Source organism: Heterodontus francisci, chromosome 1 (assembly GCF_036365525.1).
Source record: "Heterodontus francisci isolate sHetFra1 chromosome 1, sHetFra1.hap1, whole genome shotgun sequence".
NCBI classification, from domain to species: domain Eukaryota; kingdom Metazoa; phylum Chordata; class Chondrichthyes; order Heterodontiformes; family Heterodontidae; genus Heterodontus; species Heterodontus francisci.
In genome coordinates this window covers 57,128,129-57,142,761 of record NC_090371.1, presented here as the reverse complement: position 1 = coordinate 57,142,761, position 14,633 = coordinate 57,128,129, and the positions used below count along the sequence as shown (strand labels likewise).

At 43.7% G+C, this 14,633-nt stretch overlaps 1 protein-coding gene across 7 annotated transcripts in view; it reads right to left on the bottom strand.

Moving 5' to 3' along the window:
* Window positions 1-14,633, bottom strand: part of LOC137369594 (WD repeat-containing protein 7) — a 928,502-nt gene that overhangs the window by 633,104 nt on the left and 280,765 nt on the right. For all 7 annotated transcript variants that reach the window (XM_068030905.1, XM_068030929.1, XM_068030912.1 and 4 more), the window contains one exon: window positions 10,515-11,275. In XM_068030905.1, the coding sequence (XP_067887006.1) occupies window positions 10,515-11,275 (761 nt within the window). The remainder of the gene's footprint in view (window positions 1-10,514; window positions 11,276-14,633) is intronic.

Sequence of the window (14,633 nt, the reverse complement as noted above, 5' to 3'; positions counted from 1 at the left end):
AACAACGAGAAGACCTAACCAGGCTTTTCACAATATTTAAGAGAGTTTGTAGGGATAAGCTGGGATGTACAACCTTAGCCACACATGATGTGGGCATAGGGGGAACCATTCCTTTAAAACAACACCATTGCCGCTTAGGTCCAGACAGGCAGGCCCAAGTGGAAGCAAAGGTCCAATGCATGCTCAAGGGCAGCTTTGTTGAACCCAGTCAGGACAGCTGGATTTCACAGGTGGTCTTGATGCCTAAACCTGGTGGGTCAGCTCAAGCTTGCATAGACTATAGAAAAGTCACTGCGGTAACGAAGGCAGACTCCTACCCAAGTTCTCATTTAAAAGACTGTATGGAGAGAGGGGCAACATAAAGAGACAAAGGTGTTGGAGGGATACTGCCAAATTCCTTTGACACCCCAAGTTAAGGAAAAATCAGCTTCTGTTACACCAGACGGGGTTTTCCAGTATCAAATGATGCCACACAGGTTAAGGGGTACTCGAGAAACTTCTGAGAGAATAGTAAACCCCGTGGTGGCCAGTGTTCCTAGCTGTGCAGTTCACCTGGCAGAGGTGACGGACAACAGGGACACTTGGAAGGAAAACACGAAACAACTGGGATTCTATGCCTGGAAGGTTGAAATGGGCTAATTGGGACAACCTTTGTAAAATTTAAAGCCAAAAATGTTTTGATGAAATTTATTGCTGTAGTCTTATCATTTTAGAGAATTGTATACATGGTTTGGTGAAAAAATAATGTTATCGCCGATGCTTTGTCACGGATTGTACCATGTTAACTCATAGATAGCGAGGGTATAAAGAAAATGCTGTAAATTATTAGTAGGGTGAATAGTGCGTAAATGCGGGGAAAAAAGGTTAGTGTTTTTTCAGTTTCTATTTCTTGCATTGTAATGAAACGCATTTCAGGAATGGCATTTCATTTCGCCGGGGCGGAGTTGTCACAGTCCTGTGTTAGTTTTTTTTCTCTGCTCGGAAATAGTGTGCACACCCTTAACGGAGAAGAACTCTCTGGACACAGTGAGCCACAGTGCATTCTGGCTGCCAAGCAACAGCCAGACAGAGAGGACATGAGATTTAATGTTGCAGTTTTGACTTTAAAATTAGCTAAGCAGCAGTCAGTTGAGAGTTCTCGGAGACAATTTAAACTGAAGGAAAAAAAGCTGTGTTATTTCTCTCTCAAAATTCTACAAAGCTTCAAGCTGAATTAATTCCATAAAAAGTAAGATAAAAGCTTTTTTATCTCACAACATATTATTGATATCTGCTGTGTTCATCGCTGGGAAAAAAAAGTTTAATACTACAACTACAACTGAACTGCTGAACCCCTATCTTTGGAAGGGCCTTCCATTTTCTTCGGGCCTTGGAAGACTGCAAGAGAACTTTGACTGAGTTGTATTGGAAGACCATTCATCAAGAACGTAATTTGCAAAGACTTTATTTTTTTCCATTTTTTCAGTCAGTTAATTTAAAACCAAATATATTTATTATTTATTTATTTAGAGATACAGCACTGAAACAGGCCCTTCGGCCCACCGAGTCTGTGCCGACCAACAACCACCCATTTATACTAACCCTACAGTAATCCCATATTCCCTACCACCTACCTACACTAGGGGCAATTTACAATGGCCAATTTACCTGTCACCTGCAAGTCTTTGGCTGTGGGAAGAAACCGGAGCACCCAGCGAAAACCCACGCGGTCACAGAGAGAACTTGCAAACTCCGCACAGGCAGGACCCAGAATTGAACCCAGGTCCCTGGAGCTGTGAGGCTGTGGTGCTAGCCACTGCGCCGCCCTAATGTGTTCGAATACAGGAGTTCGATTCTTAATTAAGTTATAAGGTCTTTAGATATTGGTTTATTTTAATAGTGTTTAAGATTTTAGTTTTTTTTAAATCAATTGTTAATTTGTTGATATCTAAAGATATTTGGTTTGGTTTGCTTCGTTCGGAGGTTACTAGATTGTTTAATTTCCCATTTGGAAAGCTTAAAGAAATATGATGTGACCTGTGGAGTGACGACACTGAATTGACAGTGCTTTGCTCCCATCGCGATCAGAATCATAAATTTTGATTGGGGGCTTTGTCTTGAGCAGTCATAACTGTAGCAAGTAAAGCACTTCAAGGAGGAGAGATCTAATGGAGGTTGAGTTAGAAAGAGAGCAAGGAGGAGTGAAGCCTGGATTTGTAAACACAAAACTCCACTCTTGAGCACTGCACATTTAATATGACATTTAAGAACGAGAGATTGTGTGGAAGGAAAGTTGAATGCGGAAGTTTATAACGTAGAATTTGAGGTGCCTCTTCGCTCTCCAGGATAATGTTGCAGCAAGGGAAAATTCGCCACTGAAGAAACAAGAGGTACTGCTTGGGATGGTGAACAACCGCATGTGCTCTACTCATGGTCTGCAGTCCCGAATCCATGAAGTACTAGGGAATGGTGAGGTAGAAAGTCATATAAGATCTCGAGGTGAAGATAGTTAAAGCGAAGGCAGCGGTAGAGCAGATTGATGGAATTATATACTCTATATCACTCCTTTACAATCTACTAATCTTACTGCTAGTTTCAGAAAAATAGAAGTGGGAAAGTAGGATATGGGTAAATATACAATAGTGAAGGTATTTGGCTCTGAACATGTTTGATTCAGTTTCTGAATACCTGTGCCTTTGGCATTAAAAACATATTTAAGTTTGTCACTTCTCTATTGGGCGGTTTGATTACAAGGGATGCTCTGCACTGCCATCAGAGTAACAGATGAACTCATTATGCACAAAATCTTTATGACCTAGACAAGTCGGCAAGGACATTACCAACTATGGGGCTGGGAAATCTGGGGTACATTAAAAAAAGCTTGTGAAATCAAAACAAATATTGGAATACAAAGATCAAACTATTCAGAAGCAAAAACATAATGCAACAAATATAGCAGTACAAATTGACCAGCATTTAGAAACTTAAATGTGGGGAAAAAACATCTTGTAGCACTTCGCCACATCTCTCAAATGTCCCAAAGTGTCTTAGAGGTAAATAGTTATTTTGAAGTGCAAGTGTTATGTAGGTAAAATGAAAAGATATACAGCAAAGAATTGTTTTAAGATGCCATTTAACAAGTATTTTCAACATATTACTCTTGACAAGGAGAAATATATTTGTGTTCTACAGGCAGAAGGGAAAAATGGGCAGTGAGGAGGAGCAAGCAATGCATACATGAAGCAGGATCAGACAGAAGGCTCTAAAAGCAACATTCCAGATGGCAAAGGTATTATAACTAAAAAAAAAGTCACTGATGGTGGAATGATCAAAGATGGACAGTACCAAATTTGAGAGGACAGAAAGGTACATGAAAAAATGTGCAGCAGGAGAAGATTGTTGAGTTATGGTTGGGCAAGACCATGCAGGGACTTAAAGGCAATTACAAGGACTTAGATATCAATTCACTTGCGCACACACAGGCAGCCAATGAAGGATAGCAAGGATGGAGTTATAGAAATGGGAGATTTCATCTAGATAAGGATGGGGCTATGATATTAGAGTCATAGAATCATACAGCATAGAAACAGGCTCTTCGGCCCACCGCGTCCATACCGACAATAATGCCTATCTATACTAATCCCACCAACCTGCATTAATTCCATATTCCTCTATGCCTTGCTCATTCAAGTGCCTATCCAGATGCCTCTTAAGTGTCGCTACTGTTCCTGCCTCCAGCACCTCCTCAGGCAGCTCATTCCAGATACCCACTATTCTTTGTGTGAAAAATTTACCCCTTTGATTCCCTTTAAACCTCCTCCCTCTCACCTTGAATCTATGCCCTCTAGTTTTAGTCACCCCTACCATGGGAAACAGACTCTGGCGATCAACCTTATCTATGCCTCTCATAATTTTATATACCTCTATCATGTCCCCTCTCAGCCTCCTTCGCTCCAGGGAAAACAGACCCAGCCTATCCAATCTCTCTTAATAACTCAAGCCCTCCAAACCAGGCAACATCCTTGTGAATCTTTTCTGCACCCTCTCTAGCTTAATCACATCTTTCCTGTAGTGCGGCGACCAGAACTGCACACAGTACTCCAAATGCGGCCTAACCAACGTTATGTACAACTGTAACATCACGTCCCAACTCTTGTACTCAATGCCTCGGCCGATGAAGGCAAGCATGCCATACGCCTTCTTCACCACCCTGTCTACCTGTGTTGCCATTTTCAGGGAACTATGTACTTGCACCCCAAGGTCTCTCTGCTCAACAACACTCCCCAGGGCCCTGCCATTCACTGTATATGTCCTGCCCTGGTTTAACTTCCCAAAATGCATCACTTCACACTTGTCTGCGTTAAATTCCATTTGCCAATCCCTTGCCCACTTTCCCAGTTGATCTATATCCTCTTGTAACCTTAGACAACCTTCTTCACTGTCCACTATACCATTAATTTTGGTGTCATCTGCAAACTTACTAATCATGCCCCATATCCACATCCAAGTCATTAATATATATGACAAACAACAGAGGGCCCAACACCGATCCCTGCGGCACACCACTGGTCACCGGCCTCCAATCTGAAAAACAACCCTCCACTACCACCCTCTACCTCCTATCACCAAGCCAATTTTGCATCCAATTTGCTAGCTCACCCTGGATCCCATGTGTTTGAACCTTTTGGACCAGCCTACCATGCAGGACCTTGTCAAAGGCCTTGCTAAAGTCTATGTAGACAACGTCCATCGCCCTGCCCTCGTCAATCCTCTTGGTCACCTCCTCGAAAAACTCAATCAAATTCGTGAGACATGATTTCCCACGCACGAAGCCATGCTGACTATCCCTAATCAGACCATGCCTTTCCAAATGCATATAAGTGAATAAGTTGTGGTTTATGGAAATGAAGGGCCAACAATTTCTTCACCCAGAGAGTGGTGAACCAGTGGAATTCTCTACCACGGAAAGCAGTTGAGGCCAAATCATTAAAGATATTCAAGAAAGAGTTAGATATAGTTCTTAGGGCTAATGGGATCAAGGGATATGGGGAGAAAGCGGGAACAGGTTACTGAGTTTGGATGATCAGGCATGATCGTATTGAATGGCGGAGCAGGCTCAAAGGGCCTACTCCTGGCTCCTATTTTTCTATGCTTCTAACAAGAGCGTGGCAGTCTAAGGTTCCATCAGCGGTGGTGGGATGGTGAGGTGGATAATGTTTTGGAAATGAAAGAAGTCAGTATTGACAATGAATTAATATGTAAGGAATGACATTGAGCTCAGGGTCAAACAATGTGCAAGGATTCCATCCCTCTATGAGCCTGAGTGACAGCCAGGCAATTGATAGATTCTGAAGGCCAGAAACATGTAGGTAATGGTGGTAGCTAAAGAGGGACTCTGCAAGTGAGGATAGGGCCTGCAATATTCTGAATCAGGTGGAGTTTGTGGAAGATGAAGGAACAACAATGGTGTGGAATAGCATTTCCTCAGAAGTAGTAGAGAGATAGGGTGGAGGTGAAAGATCTTATGCAAATGAAGGCAGGCAGAATTAGTAATGATCATACAGAGGGAAGGAAGTTGAGCTTAGGCACAAATAATGCGTTAAGGTTCCACACCTCTAGATTCAGCCCACAGCAGCAGCTGCGTAGATTGATGAAGTCAAGGCCAAAGACCTATAGGTGCGGGGTGAAGTAAAAGAGGACGGCTCTTTGCCTTTCTCAACCTTAATTTCAATTCACCCATATCTCATTGTCATACATTGTCAGTACGACAATGTGACAACAACCTTAAAATCAAATGGAGAAGGTGGAGAGGTAGAGTTAGTGATGATGTACATTTGGAAGCTGCTCAAATGCTTCCAAATGATAGAAATAAGGAGTAGAATATAAGAGGAAGGAATCAAAAGTTAAACCTTGTGATGCACCAGAGTTGACTTTGTAGGTAAAGGGGGCAAAAAAAAGAAAATCACTGGAGGAAATGTCTACAAATGGACAGATGCATGAGGAACCATTGAAAGGCAGTGCCAGAGAAATGAACTGTACAGAAAGAAATATTGGAGCATGTAAAACTGTTCGAAACATAAAAACATATAAAAATAGGAGCAGGAGTAGGCCATTTGGCCCTTCGAGCCTGCTCCACCATTCAATACGATCATGGCTGATCATCCAAACTCAGTAACCTGTTCCCGCTTTCTCCCCATATGCCTTGATCCCATTAGCCCCAAGAACTATTTTTAGTTTTAGTTTTTTAATTTTAGAGATACAGCACTGAAACAGGCCCTTCGGCCCACCGAGTCTGTGCCGACCATCAACCACCCATTTATACTAATCCTACACTAATCCCATATTCCTACCACATCCCCACCTGTCCCTATATTTCCCTACCACCTACCTATACTAGGGCCAATTTACCTACCAACCTGCAAGTCTTTTGGCTTGTGGGAGGAAACTGGAGCACCTGGAGAAAACCCACGCAGACACAGGGAGAACTTGCAAACTCCACACAGGCAGTACCCAGAATTGAACCCGGGTCGCTGGAGCTGTGAGGCTGCGGTGCTAACCACTGCACCACTGTGCCGCCACTGTTAATTAATTGATTTTTTTTTTTAAATACCACCAGCTGCCATGGTGGGATTTGCACCCATGTCCTTAGGGCCTACATGGATTACTAATTCAGTGACAGTACCATTAGGGGGATGGTAGCATAGTGTAATGTTACTGGTCTAGTAGCCTGGACTAATGCTGCAGAGGATTGAGTTCAATCCCCACCATGGCAGCTGGGGGAATTTAAGTTCAATTAATTAGTAAATCTGGAAAAACTATATCCAACGCTTTCTTGAACATAATGATTTGGCCTCAACTGCTTTCCATGGTAGAGAAAAAAATCTCTCCTCATCTCAGTCCTAAATGGCTTACCCCTTATCCTTAGACTGTGACCCCTGGTCCTGGACTCCCCCGCCATCAGGAACATCTTTCCTGGATCTAGTCTGTCCAGTCCAGTTAGAATTTTGTAGGTTTCTATGAAATTCCCTCTGATTCTTCTAAACTCGAGCGAATAAAAGCTTAATCGACCCAATCTCTTTTCATACGTCAGTCCTGCCATTCCAGGAATCAGTCTGGTGAACCTTCGCTGCACTCCCTCCATAGCAAGAACATCCTTCCTTAGATAAGGAGACCAAAACTGCACACAATACTCCAGATGTGGTTTCACCAAGGTCTTGTATAATTGCAGCAAGACATCCTTGCTCCTGTACTCAAATCCTCTCACTAGGAAGGCCAACATACCATTTGCCTTCTTAACTGCCTGCTGCACCTGCATGCTTACCTTCAGCGACTGATGCACAAGGACACCCAAGTCTCACTGCACCTCCCCCTTTCCCAATCTATTGCCGTTCAGATAATAATCTGCCTCTCTTTTTTTTGCCACTAAAGTGGATAACCTCACATTTATCCACATTATACTACATCTGCCATGCATTTGCCCACTCACTCAACCTGTTCAAATCACACTGGAGCTTCTTTGCATCCTCCTCACAGCTCACACTCCCACCCAGCTTTGTGTCGTCTGCAAACGTGGATATATTACATTTAATTCACTCATCTATATCATTAATATATATTGTGAATAGCTAGGGTCCTAGCACTGATCCCTGCGGTACCCCACTAGCCACTGCCTGCCACTCCAAAAAAGACCCGTTTATTCCTACTCTTTGTTTCCTGTCTGCCAATCAGTTCTCTATCCATGTCAGTACCTTACCCCCAATCCCATGTGCTTTAATTTTGCACACTAATCTCTTAAGTGGGACCTTATCGAAAGCCTTCTGAAAGTCCAATACACCACATCCACTGGTTCTCCCTTATCTATTCTACTAGTTACATCCTCAAAAAATTCCAGTAGATTTGTCAAGCATGATTTCCCTTTCGTAAATCCATGTTGACTTTGTCCGATCCTGTCACTGTTTTCCAAGAGCTCTGCTATTACATCTTGTATAATAGACTCTAGCATTTTCCCCACTGCTGATGTAAGGCTAACCGGTCTATAATTCCCTGTTTCCTCTCCACCTCTTTTTTTAAATAGTAAGGTTACATTAGCTACCCTCTAATCCGTTGGAACTGTTCCAGAGTCTATAGAATTTTTTTTACTATTTCTAGGTCCACTTCATTAAGTACTCTGGGATGTAGATTATCAGGCCCTGGGGATTTATCGGCCTTCAATCCCATCAATTTCCCTAACACCATTTCCTTACTAATACTGATTTCATACAGTTCCTCCCTCTCACTAGACCCTGTATTCCCCAGCATTTCTGGGAGGTAATTTGTGTCCTCCTTTGTGAAGACAGGACCAAAGTATGTATTTAACTGGTCAGCCATTATTTCTTTGTTCGCCATCATAAATTCCCCCATTTCTGACTGTAAGGGACCCACATTTGTCTTCATTAATCTTTTTCTCTTCACATATCTATAGAAGCTTTTACAGTCAGTTTTTATGTTCTCTGCAAGCTTACTCTCATACTCTATTTTGCCCTTCTTAATCAATCCTTTTGAATTTGCTGAATTCTAAACTGCTCCCAATCCTCAGGTTTGCTGCTTGTTCTGGCCATTTTATATTTCTCCTCCTTGGATCTAATACTAAACCTAATTTCTTTTGTAAGCCACGGTTGAGCCACCCTTCCCGTTTTCTTTTTGTGCCAGACAGGAATGAACAATTGTTGTAATTCATCGATGCATTCTTTAAATGCTAGCCATTGCCTATCCACCCTTTAAGTAACGTTCCCCAATCTATCATAGCCAACCCGCGCCTCATACCTTCATAGTTTCTTTTATTTAGATTCAGGACCCTAGTCTCTGAATCAACTCTCTCACTCTCCATCTTAATGAAGAATTCTATCATGTTATGGTCGCTCTTCCCCAAGGTACTCCGCACAAGATTGTTAAGTAATCCTTTTTCATTACGCAATACCCTGTCTAGGATAGCCTGTTCTCCAGTTGGTTGCTCAACGTATTAGTCCAAAAAACCATCACATACGCACTCCAGGAATTCCTCCTCTACAGTATTATTGCTAATTTGGTTTGCCCAATCTATATGTAGATCAAAGTCACCCATAATTACAGTTGTACCCTTATTGCATGCGTCTCTACTTTCCTGTTTAATGCCATCCTCTAAATCACCACTGCTGGTTGGGGGGGGATCTATATACAACCCCCACCAACGTTTTCTGCCCCTTGTTGTTTCTTAGCTCTACCCATACAGATTCCACATCAGGATTCTCTGAGATAATATCCTTCCTCACTATTGTATTGATTTCCTCTTTTACTAACAGCGCTACCCCACCTCCTTTCCCTTTTTGTCTGTCCTTCCTAAATATTGAATACCCTTGGATATTCAGTTCCCATCCTTGGTCACCTTGCAGCCATGTCTCCGTAATCACAACTATATCGTAACCATTTACATCTGTTTGCACGGTTAATTCGCCTACCTTATTGCGAATACTCCGCACATTGAGACGCAATGCCTTTAGGCTTGTCTTTTTAATATTCTTAGTCACCTTAGCATTATTTCACACTATGGCCCTATTTGTTTCTTGCCCTTGATTTCTATGCCTTCCACTTTTGCCTTTTTATTTCTTGTCTTTCGCTTCTATCCTTGTTTCATCTTCCTCAGTCTCCCCGCCCAGGTTCCCATCCCCCTGCCATTCTAGATTAAATCCTCCCCAACAGCACTAGCAAACGCCCCTGTGAGGACATCGGTTCCAGTTCTGCCTGGGTTTAACCCGTCCCGCTTGTACAGGTCCCACCTTCCCCAGAACCAGTCCTAGGAATCTAAATCCCTCCCTCCTGCACCATTTCTACAGCCACGTATTCATCTGGTCTATTCTCCTGTTCCTACACTGACTAACACGTGACACTGAAAGTAATCCTGAGATTACTATCTTTGAGGTCCTGCTTTTTAATTTATCTCCTAACTCTTTAAATTCATCTTGCAGGACCTCATCCCTTTTTCTACTTATGTCGTTGGTACCGACATGTACTACGACCACTGGCTGTTCATCCTCCCCCTTCAGAATGTCCTGCAGCTGCTCCGAGACATCCATGATCCTAGCACCAGGGAGGCAACACCATCCTGGAGTCTCGTTTGCGGCCACAGAAACGCCTGTCTGTTCCCCTTACAATTGAATCTTCTATCACTATGGCTCTCCCAGTCTTTTTCTGCCCCTGCTGTGAAGCAGAGCCATCCGTGGTGCCACGAACTTGGCTGTTGCTGCTTTCCCCTGGGAGGCCATCCCCCCCAACAGTATTCAACGTGATATATCTGTTTGAGAGGGGGATGGCCATAGGGGACTCCTGGACTACCTACCTGCGCCTACATTTATATACACAACTATATTTAGAAAATAACTGGATTAGATTATAAAAGTTATGAAAGAAACAATTATTTGAAATAACTCTACCTCAATACCTTTACATCAAAATTGAAAATTAATTTTCAGAATTTAAATGATTTTACTTCAAATTGCATGAGAACAAAGAATAATTCAAACCTTTGTGGCAATTTTTTCATGTGCTCCCCGATGAAAGTGGCATTAGTCATACTCATTAATGTGTTGGCTAAGGAGATGAGAGAGAGCAGGTGTTGGGTTGTGACTGCCCGGGACACATTATATGCGCTGTTTCCCAGAACTAGCTTTTTTCCTGTTTCAATGGCACCATCTAGTGTCTTGCAAGTAGTCTGTTTGAAGCCAGGAAGCATCAGTGACATATGTCCTCCCCTTGATAGCAAACCAAAAGATACAGGGCAGTGAGGTTTTAACATGCCAAGGCGGATAAGGCAAACCTCATCTAATGCTTCATTCAAACCCCAAGCATGAAGACAGGACATGAATAGCTTGGCAGTGTCCATTGTTAGGTTGTACTCTAACAGTGTGAGTGGCTTTGACTTGCTGCCCTTGTATTCTGAGTCAATTTCTCCCCTCTTCTGCCTCTTCAGGTCATCGTCATCATCTTCATCATCATCCAGCAAATGTTCTTTAATATTCTCTTTGATAGTTTCCTTCACCTGTTGGAAGAGGACAGCTGCTCTCTTCCCAGTCAGGAAGGAGCTGCTTTTGTCTGTGCTGCCTGGTGCTTTCTGGAGACTCTCTGGAGAAATGAGAGTGGGGTTCGGTTTGGATGCTTCCTCCGTTAGCAGCTGGATGATCAGAGCTTCCACATCAAAAAATAATATATGAATATCTGGATCTGTCAGGTTGGTCTTCATGGCTTGAACCATAAGGGCATTATGGGAATACTTTGGTAAAGCCCCCTAGAGAAAAAGAACACAGAAAAAGACATTAGTGAGTACACATGTGTAATTGACAAACTGAAGACTCCAAACAAACCATTTAAAGCTAAATAGGTAACAAGTTCACTCCCCAAAACCTAACATTTTAAATTAGTAGATTGACCCAAACATTCCTGCAACGCCAGTAAAAAAAAAATCAAAGTAATTACTGACAACGCAGCCAGCAGCTTACGTCATCTGACTGCGCCAATCTATGCACATGTGCAAATTGGTTCCTATCCTCTGTGCATGCGCTGTGTTCCGCAGTGCCAGGACTTGTTGGCGCATGCGCAGATGATGTCATCGCATAACGTGGCCAGATGGGGTTGGCGCATGCGCAGGTGACATCATCGTGTAACGCGGGCAGATGGTGGGGGATCCGGGCCGGAGAGAGCAGGGGTCTGGGGAGAGCGCGGCCGAAGACCTTGCTGGCGGCAGGTGTGCTCTCCTCCTTCCCCCCGCCGCCCCAACCCCACCCCCCGACCGCTGACTCACCCGCTCCCTCCCCGGCCCGCTCATTCCCCACCCCTCCCCGGCCCGCTTGCTTGCTCCCCACACCCCCCACCCCTCACCCCGGCCCGTTCGCTCCCCACACCGACCGCTGACTCACCCGCTCCCTCCCCGGCCCGCTCATTCCCCACCCCTCCCCGGCCCGCTTGCTTGCTCCCCACACCCCCCACCCCGGCCCGCTCGCTCCCCACACCGACCGCTGACTCACCCGCTCCCTCCCCGGCCCGCTCATTCCACACCCCTCCCCGACCCGGATCGCTCGCTCCCCACAACCACCACCACCACCTCGGCCCGCTCGCTCCCCCCGCCCTCGGCCCGCTCGCTCCCCCCGCCCCCGGCCCGCTCGCTCTCTCCCCTCCTGCCATTCTCCACTGCCATGTGTTTAGGTTGCCATCGTGTGATTATTTGAGCAGTGCCATCTTTAATCCTGGCAGCTGCCTGACATCGCAGAGTGTGACATTTTAATGACACAGGCAGCATTTGCGAATGTGCCATTGCAGCACCACCTAGTGGTGGCAGTCAGCAAACGCAGCCAAAAAAATTAATAAAATTAAGGAACAAGAGGATCGCCAAGCTCGAGGAACAGCAACTCATCTACCGATTAGGCACACTACAGCCTGCCGGACTGAACATTGAGTTCAATAATTTCAGAGCATGACAGCCCCCCACTTTACTTTCATTTTTAGTCATTTTTAGTTATTTTTTCTTCCTTTTTTTTTTACATTCCTTTTTACATTTTTTACAATCTTTTTTTGCATTTATTTCATTTCATCTTAGTTTGTTCAGTTTGCTTACCCACTGTTTTTTTCAGGTTGTTTTTCTTCAGGTTTGCACTTGCTGCTGTTCAATATTCAGTATATTCACACCTAATCTGTACTAATGCTTTGTCTTTCAACACACCGTTAACATATTGTTTGCCCTTGCTCCGTGACCTTTTGGTCAGCTATGTGGCCTGGTCCAATCTGCACCTTCTCCTTTGTTATCTCTTGCTCAACCCCCACCTCACTTGTTTATAATCTGTGACTTTTCTAATATTTGTCAGTTCCGAAGAAGGGTCACTGACCCGAAACGTTAACTCTGCTTCTCTTTCCACAGATGCTGCCAGACCTGCTGAGTGAATCCAGCAATTCTTGTTTTTGTTCGCCATATTAATTCCCTTTCTACCACAGAACACATTATCATTCCCTTTATATTTGGTCTTCCTCAAAAATTTAAGTTCCTGAGGACAGAATATGCTAAGTTCCTGAGGACGGCATACGTTAAGTTTCTCCTCACCAGCCCAGGAAAATTAAACTCAGCATTTTTTTAAAAAATTCTTTCATGGGATGTGGGCATCGCTGGCAAGGCCAGCATTTGTTGCCCATCTCTAATTGTCCTGAGAAGATTGTGGTGAGCTGCCTCCTTGAACTGTTGCTGTCCATCTGGTGCGGGTACTCCCACAGTGCTGTTAGGAAGGGAGTTCCAAGATTTTGATCCAGCGACAGTGAAGGAATGACAATATAGTTCCAAATCAGGATGGCGTGTGGCTTGCATGGGAACTTGCAAGTGGTGGCACTTCCATGCATCTGCTGCCCTTGTCCTTTTAGCTGTTAGAGGTTGCGGATTGGGAAGGTGCTGTTGAGCGAGCCTTGGTGTGTTGCTGCAGTGCATCTTGTAGACCATACACACTACTGCCACTAAGAGTCAGTGGTGGAGGGAGTGAATATTTAAGTTGGTGAATGGGGTGCCAATCAAGCGAACTGCTTTGTCCTGAATGGCATCAAGCTTCTTGAGTGTTGATAGGACAGCACTCATCCAGGAAACTGGAGACAATTCTATCACACTCGACTTGCAACTTGTAGATGGTGAACAGGTTTTGGGGAGTCGGGAGCTGAGTTACCCACCTCAGAATTCCCAGTTTCTGACTGGCTCTTAGAGCCACAGTATTTATATGGCTGGTCCAGTTACATTTCTGGTCAATGGTAACCCCCAGTATATTGATAGTTGTTACGACTAAGGCTGGAGGAGTGCACTGCCTCTCTCTAGTTCCACTTCTCCATGGGTCACAACATATATTTAAATGTTTACCCGAATACCGATACGGCCGATAACGATACAATTTACCCGATACCGATACAATTGTATACTCTATTTTTATTTCAGAATAAAATCCACCAACCAGGTTTCTTTAATAAACAACAAAAGTATCAATTTATTATAAAACAAGACATTCAGTAAAGATGCAAAGTATTAACACAGATTAAAATATGAAAATTCCCTTAAATTAGCCCAACACACACACACACAAACAAAAACTGGTTAACAAAAAAATAAAGATTTCTCTGCAGAGATCCCTTTACAAAAAAAACAAAAATACTTTGGCCAAATACTTGTTAATTCTTGAAGGAAAAGGAGAGAATATGAAATGCTATCAGTTGTCCCTTTTCTGACATCCCAAATACGCCTTGACGGCTTTTATTGGGATCTTTTTGGAGCAGTTCGCTTCAGGCGACGTCGAGGATTAGTCTGGCAGGCTTTCCAGGAGAAAGCAGCATCAGGGGTTTCTCACACACTGGATTCTCCGGGTTTCTCAGAGAGGTAGAGAAAGGATGAACCAGTGTCTTCTCTCTTAGCAGGCTGACCCCCCAATGACTCAAAACAATCCCAAAATGAAACCAGCTTTTGACCACCATAAAGCTTGACATGTCACTTCTCTATAAACAACTCTCCCTATTCACCAAAGCTCCTGTTGTTTATTTAGCTAAAGACATGTGACATTCAGTGAGGGTTGTTTTTAAACAGAAAGCTCAATTCCTTCCAGTGACCTTTTTTTAAAAAAAAACAAATTCCA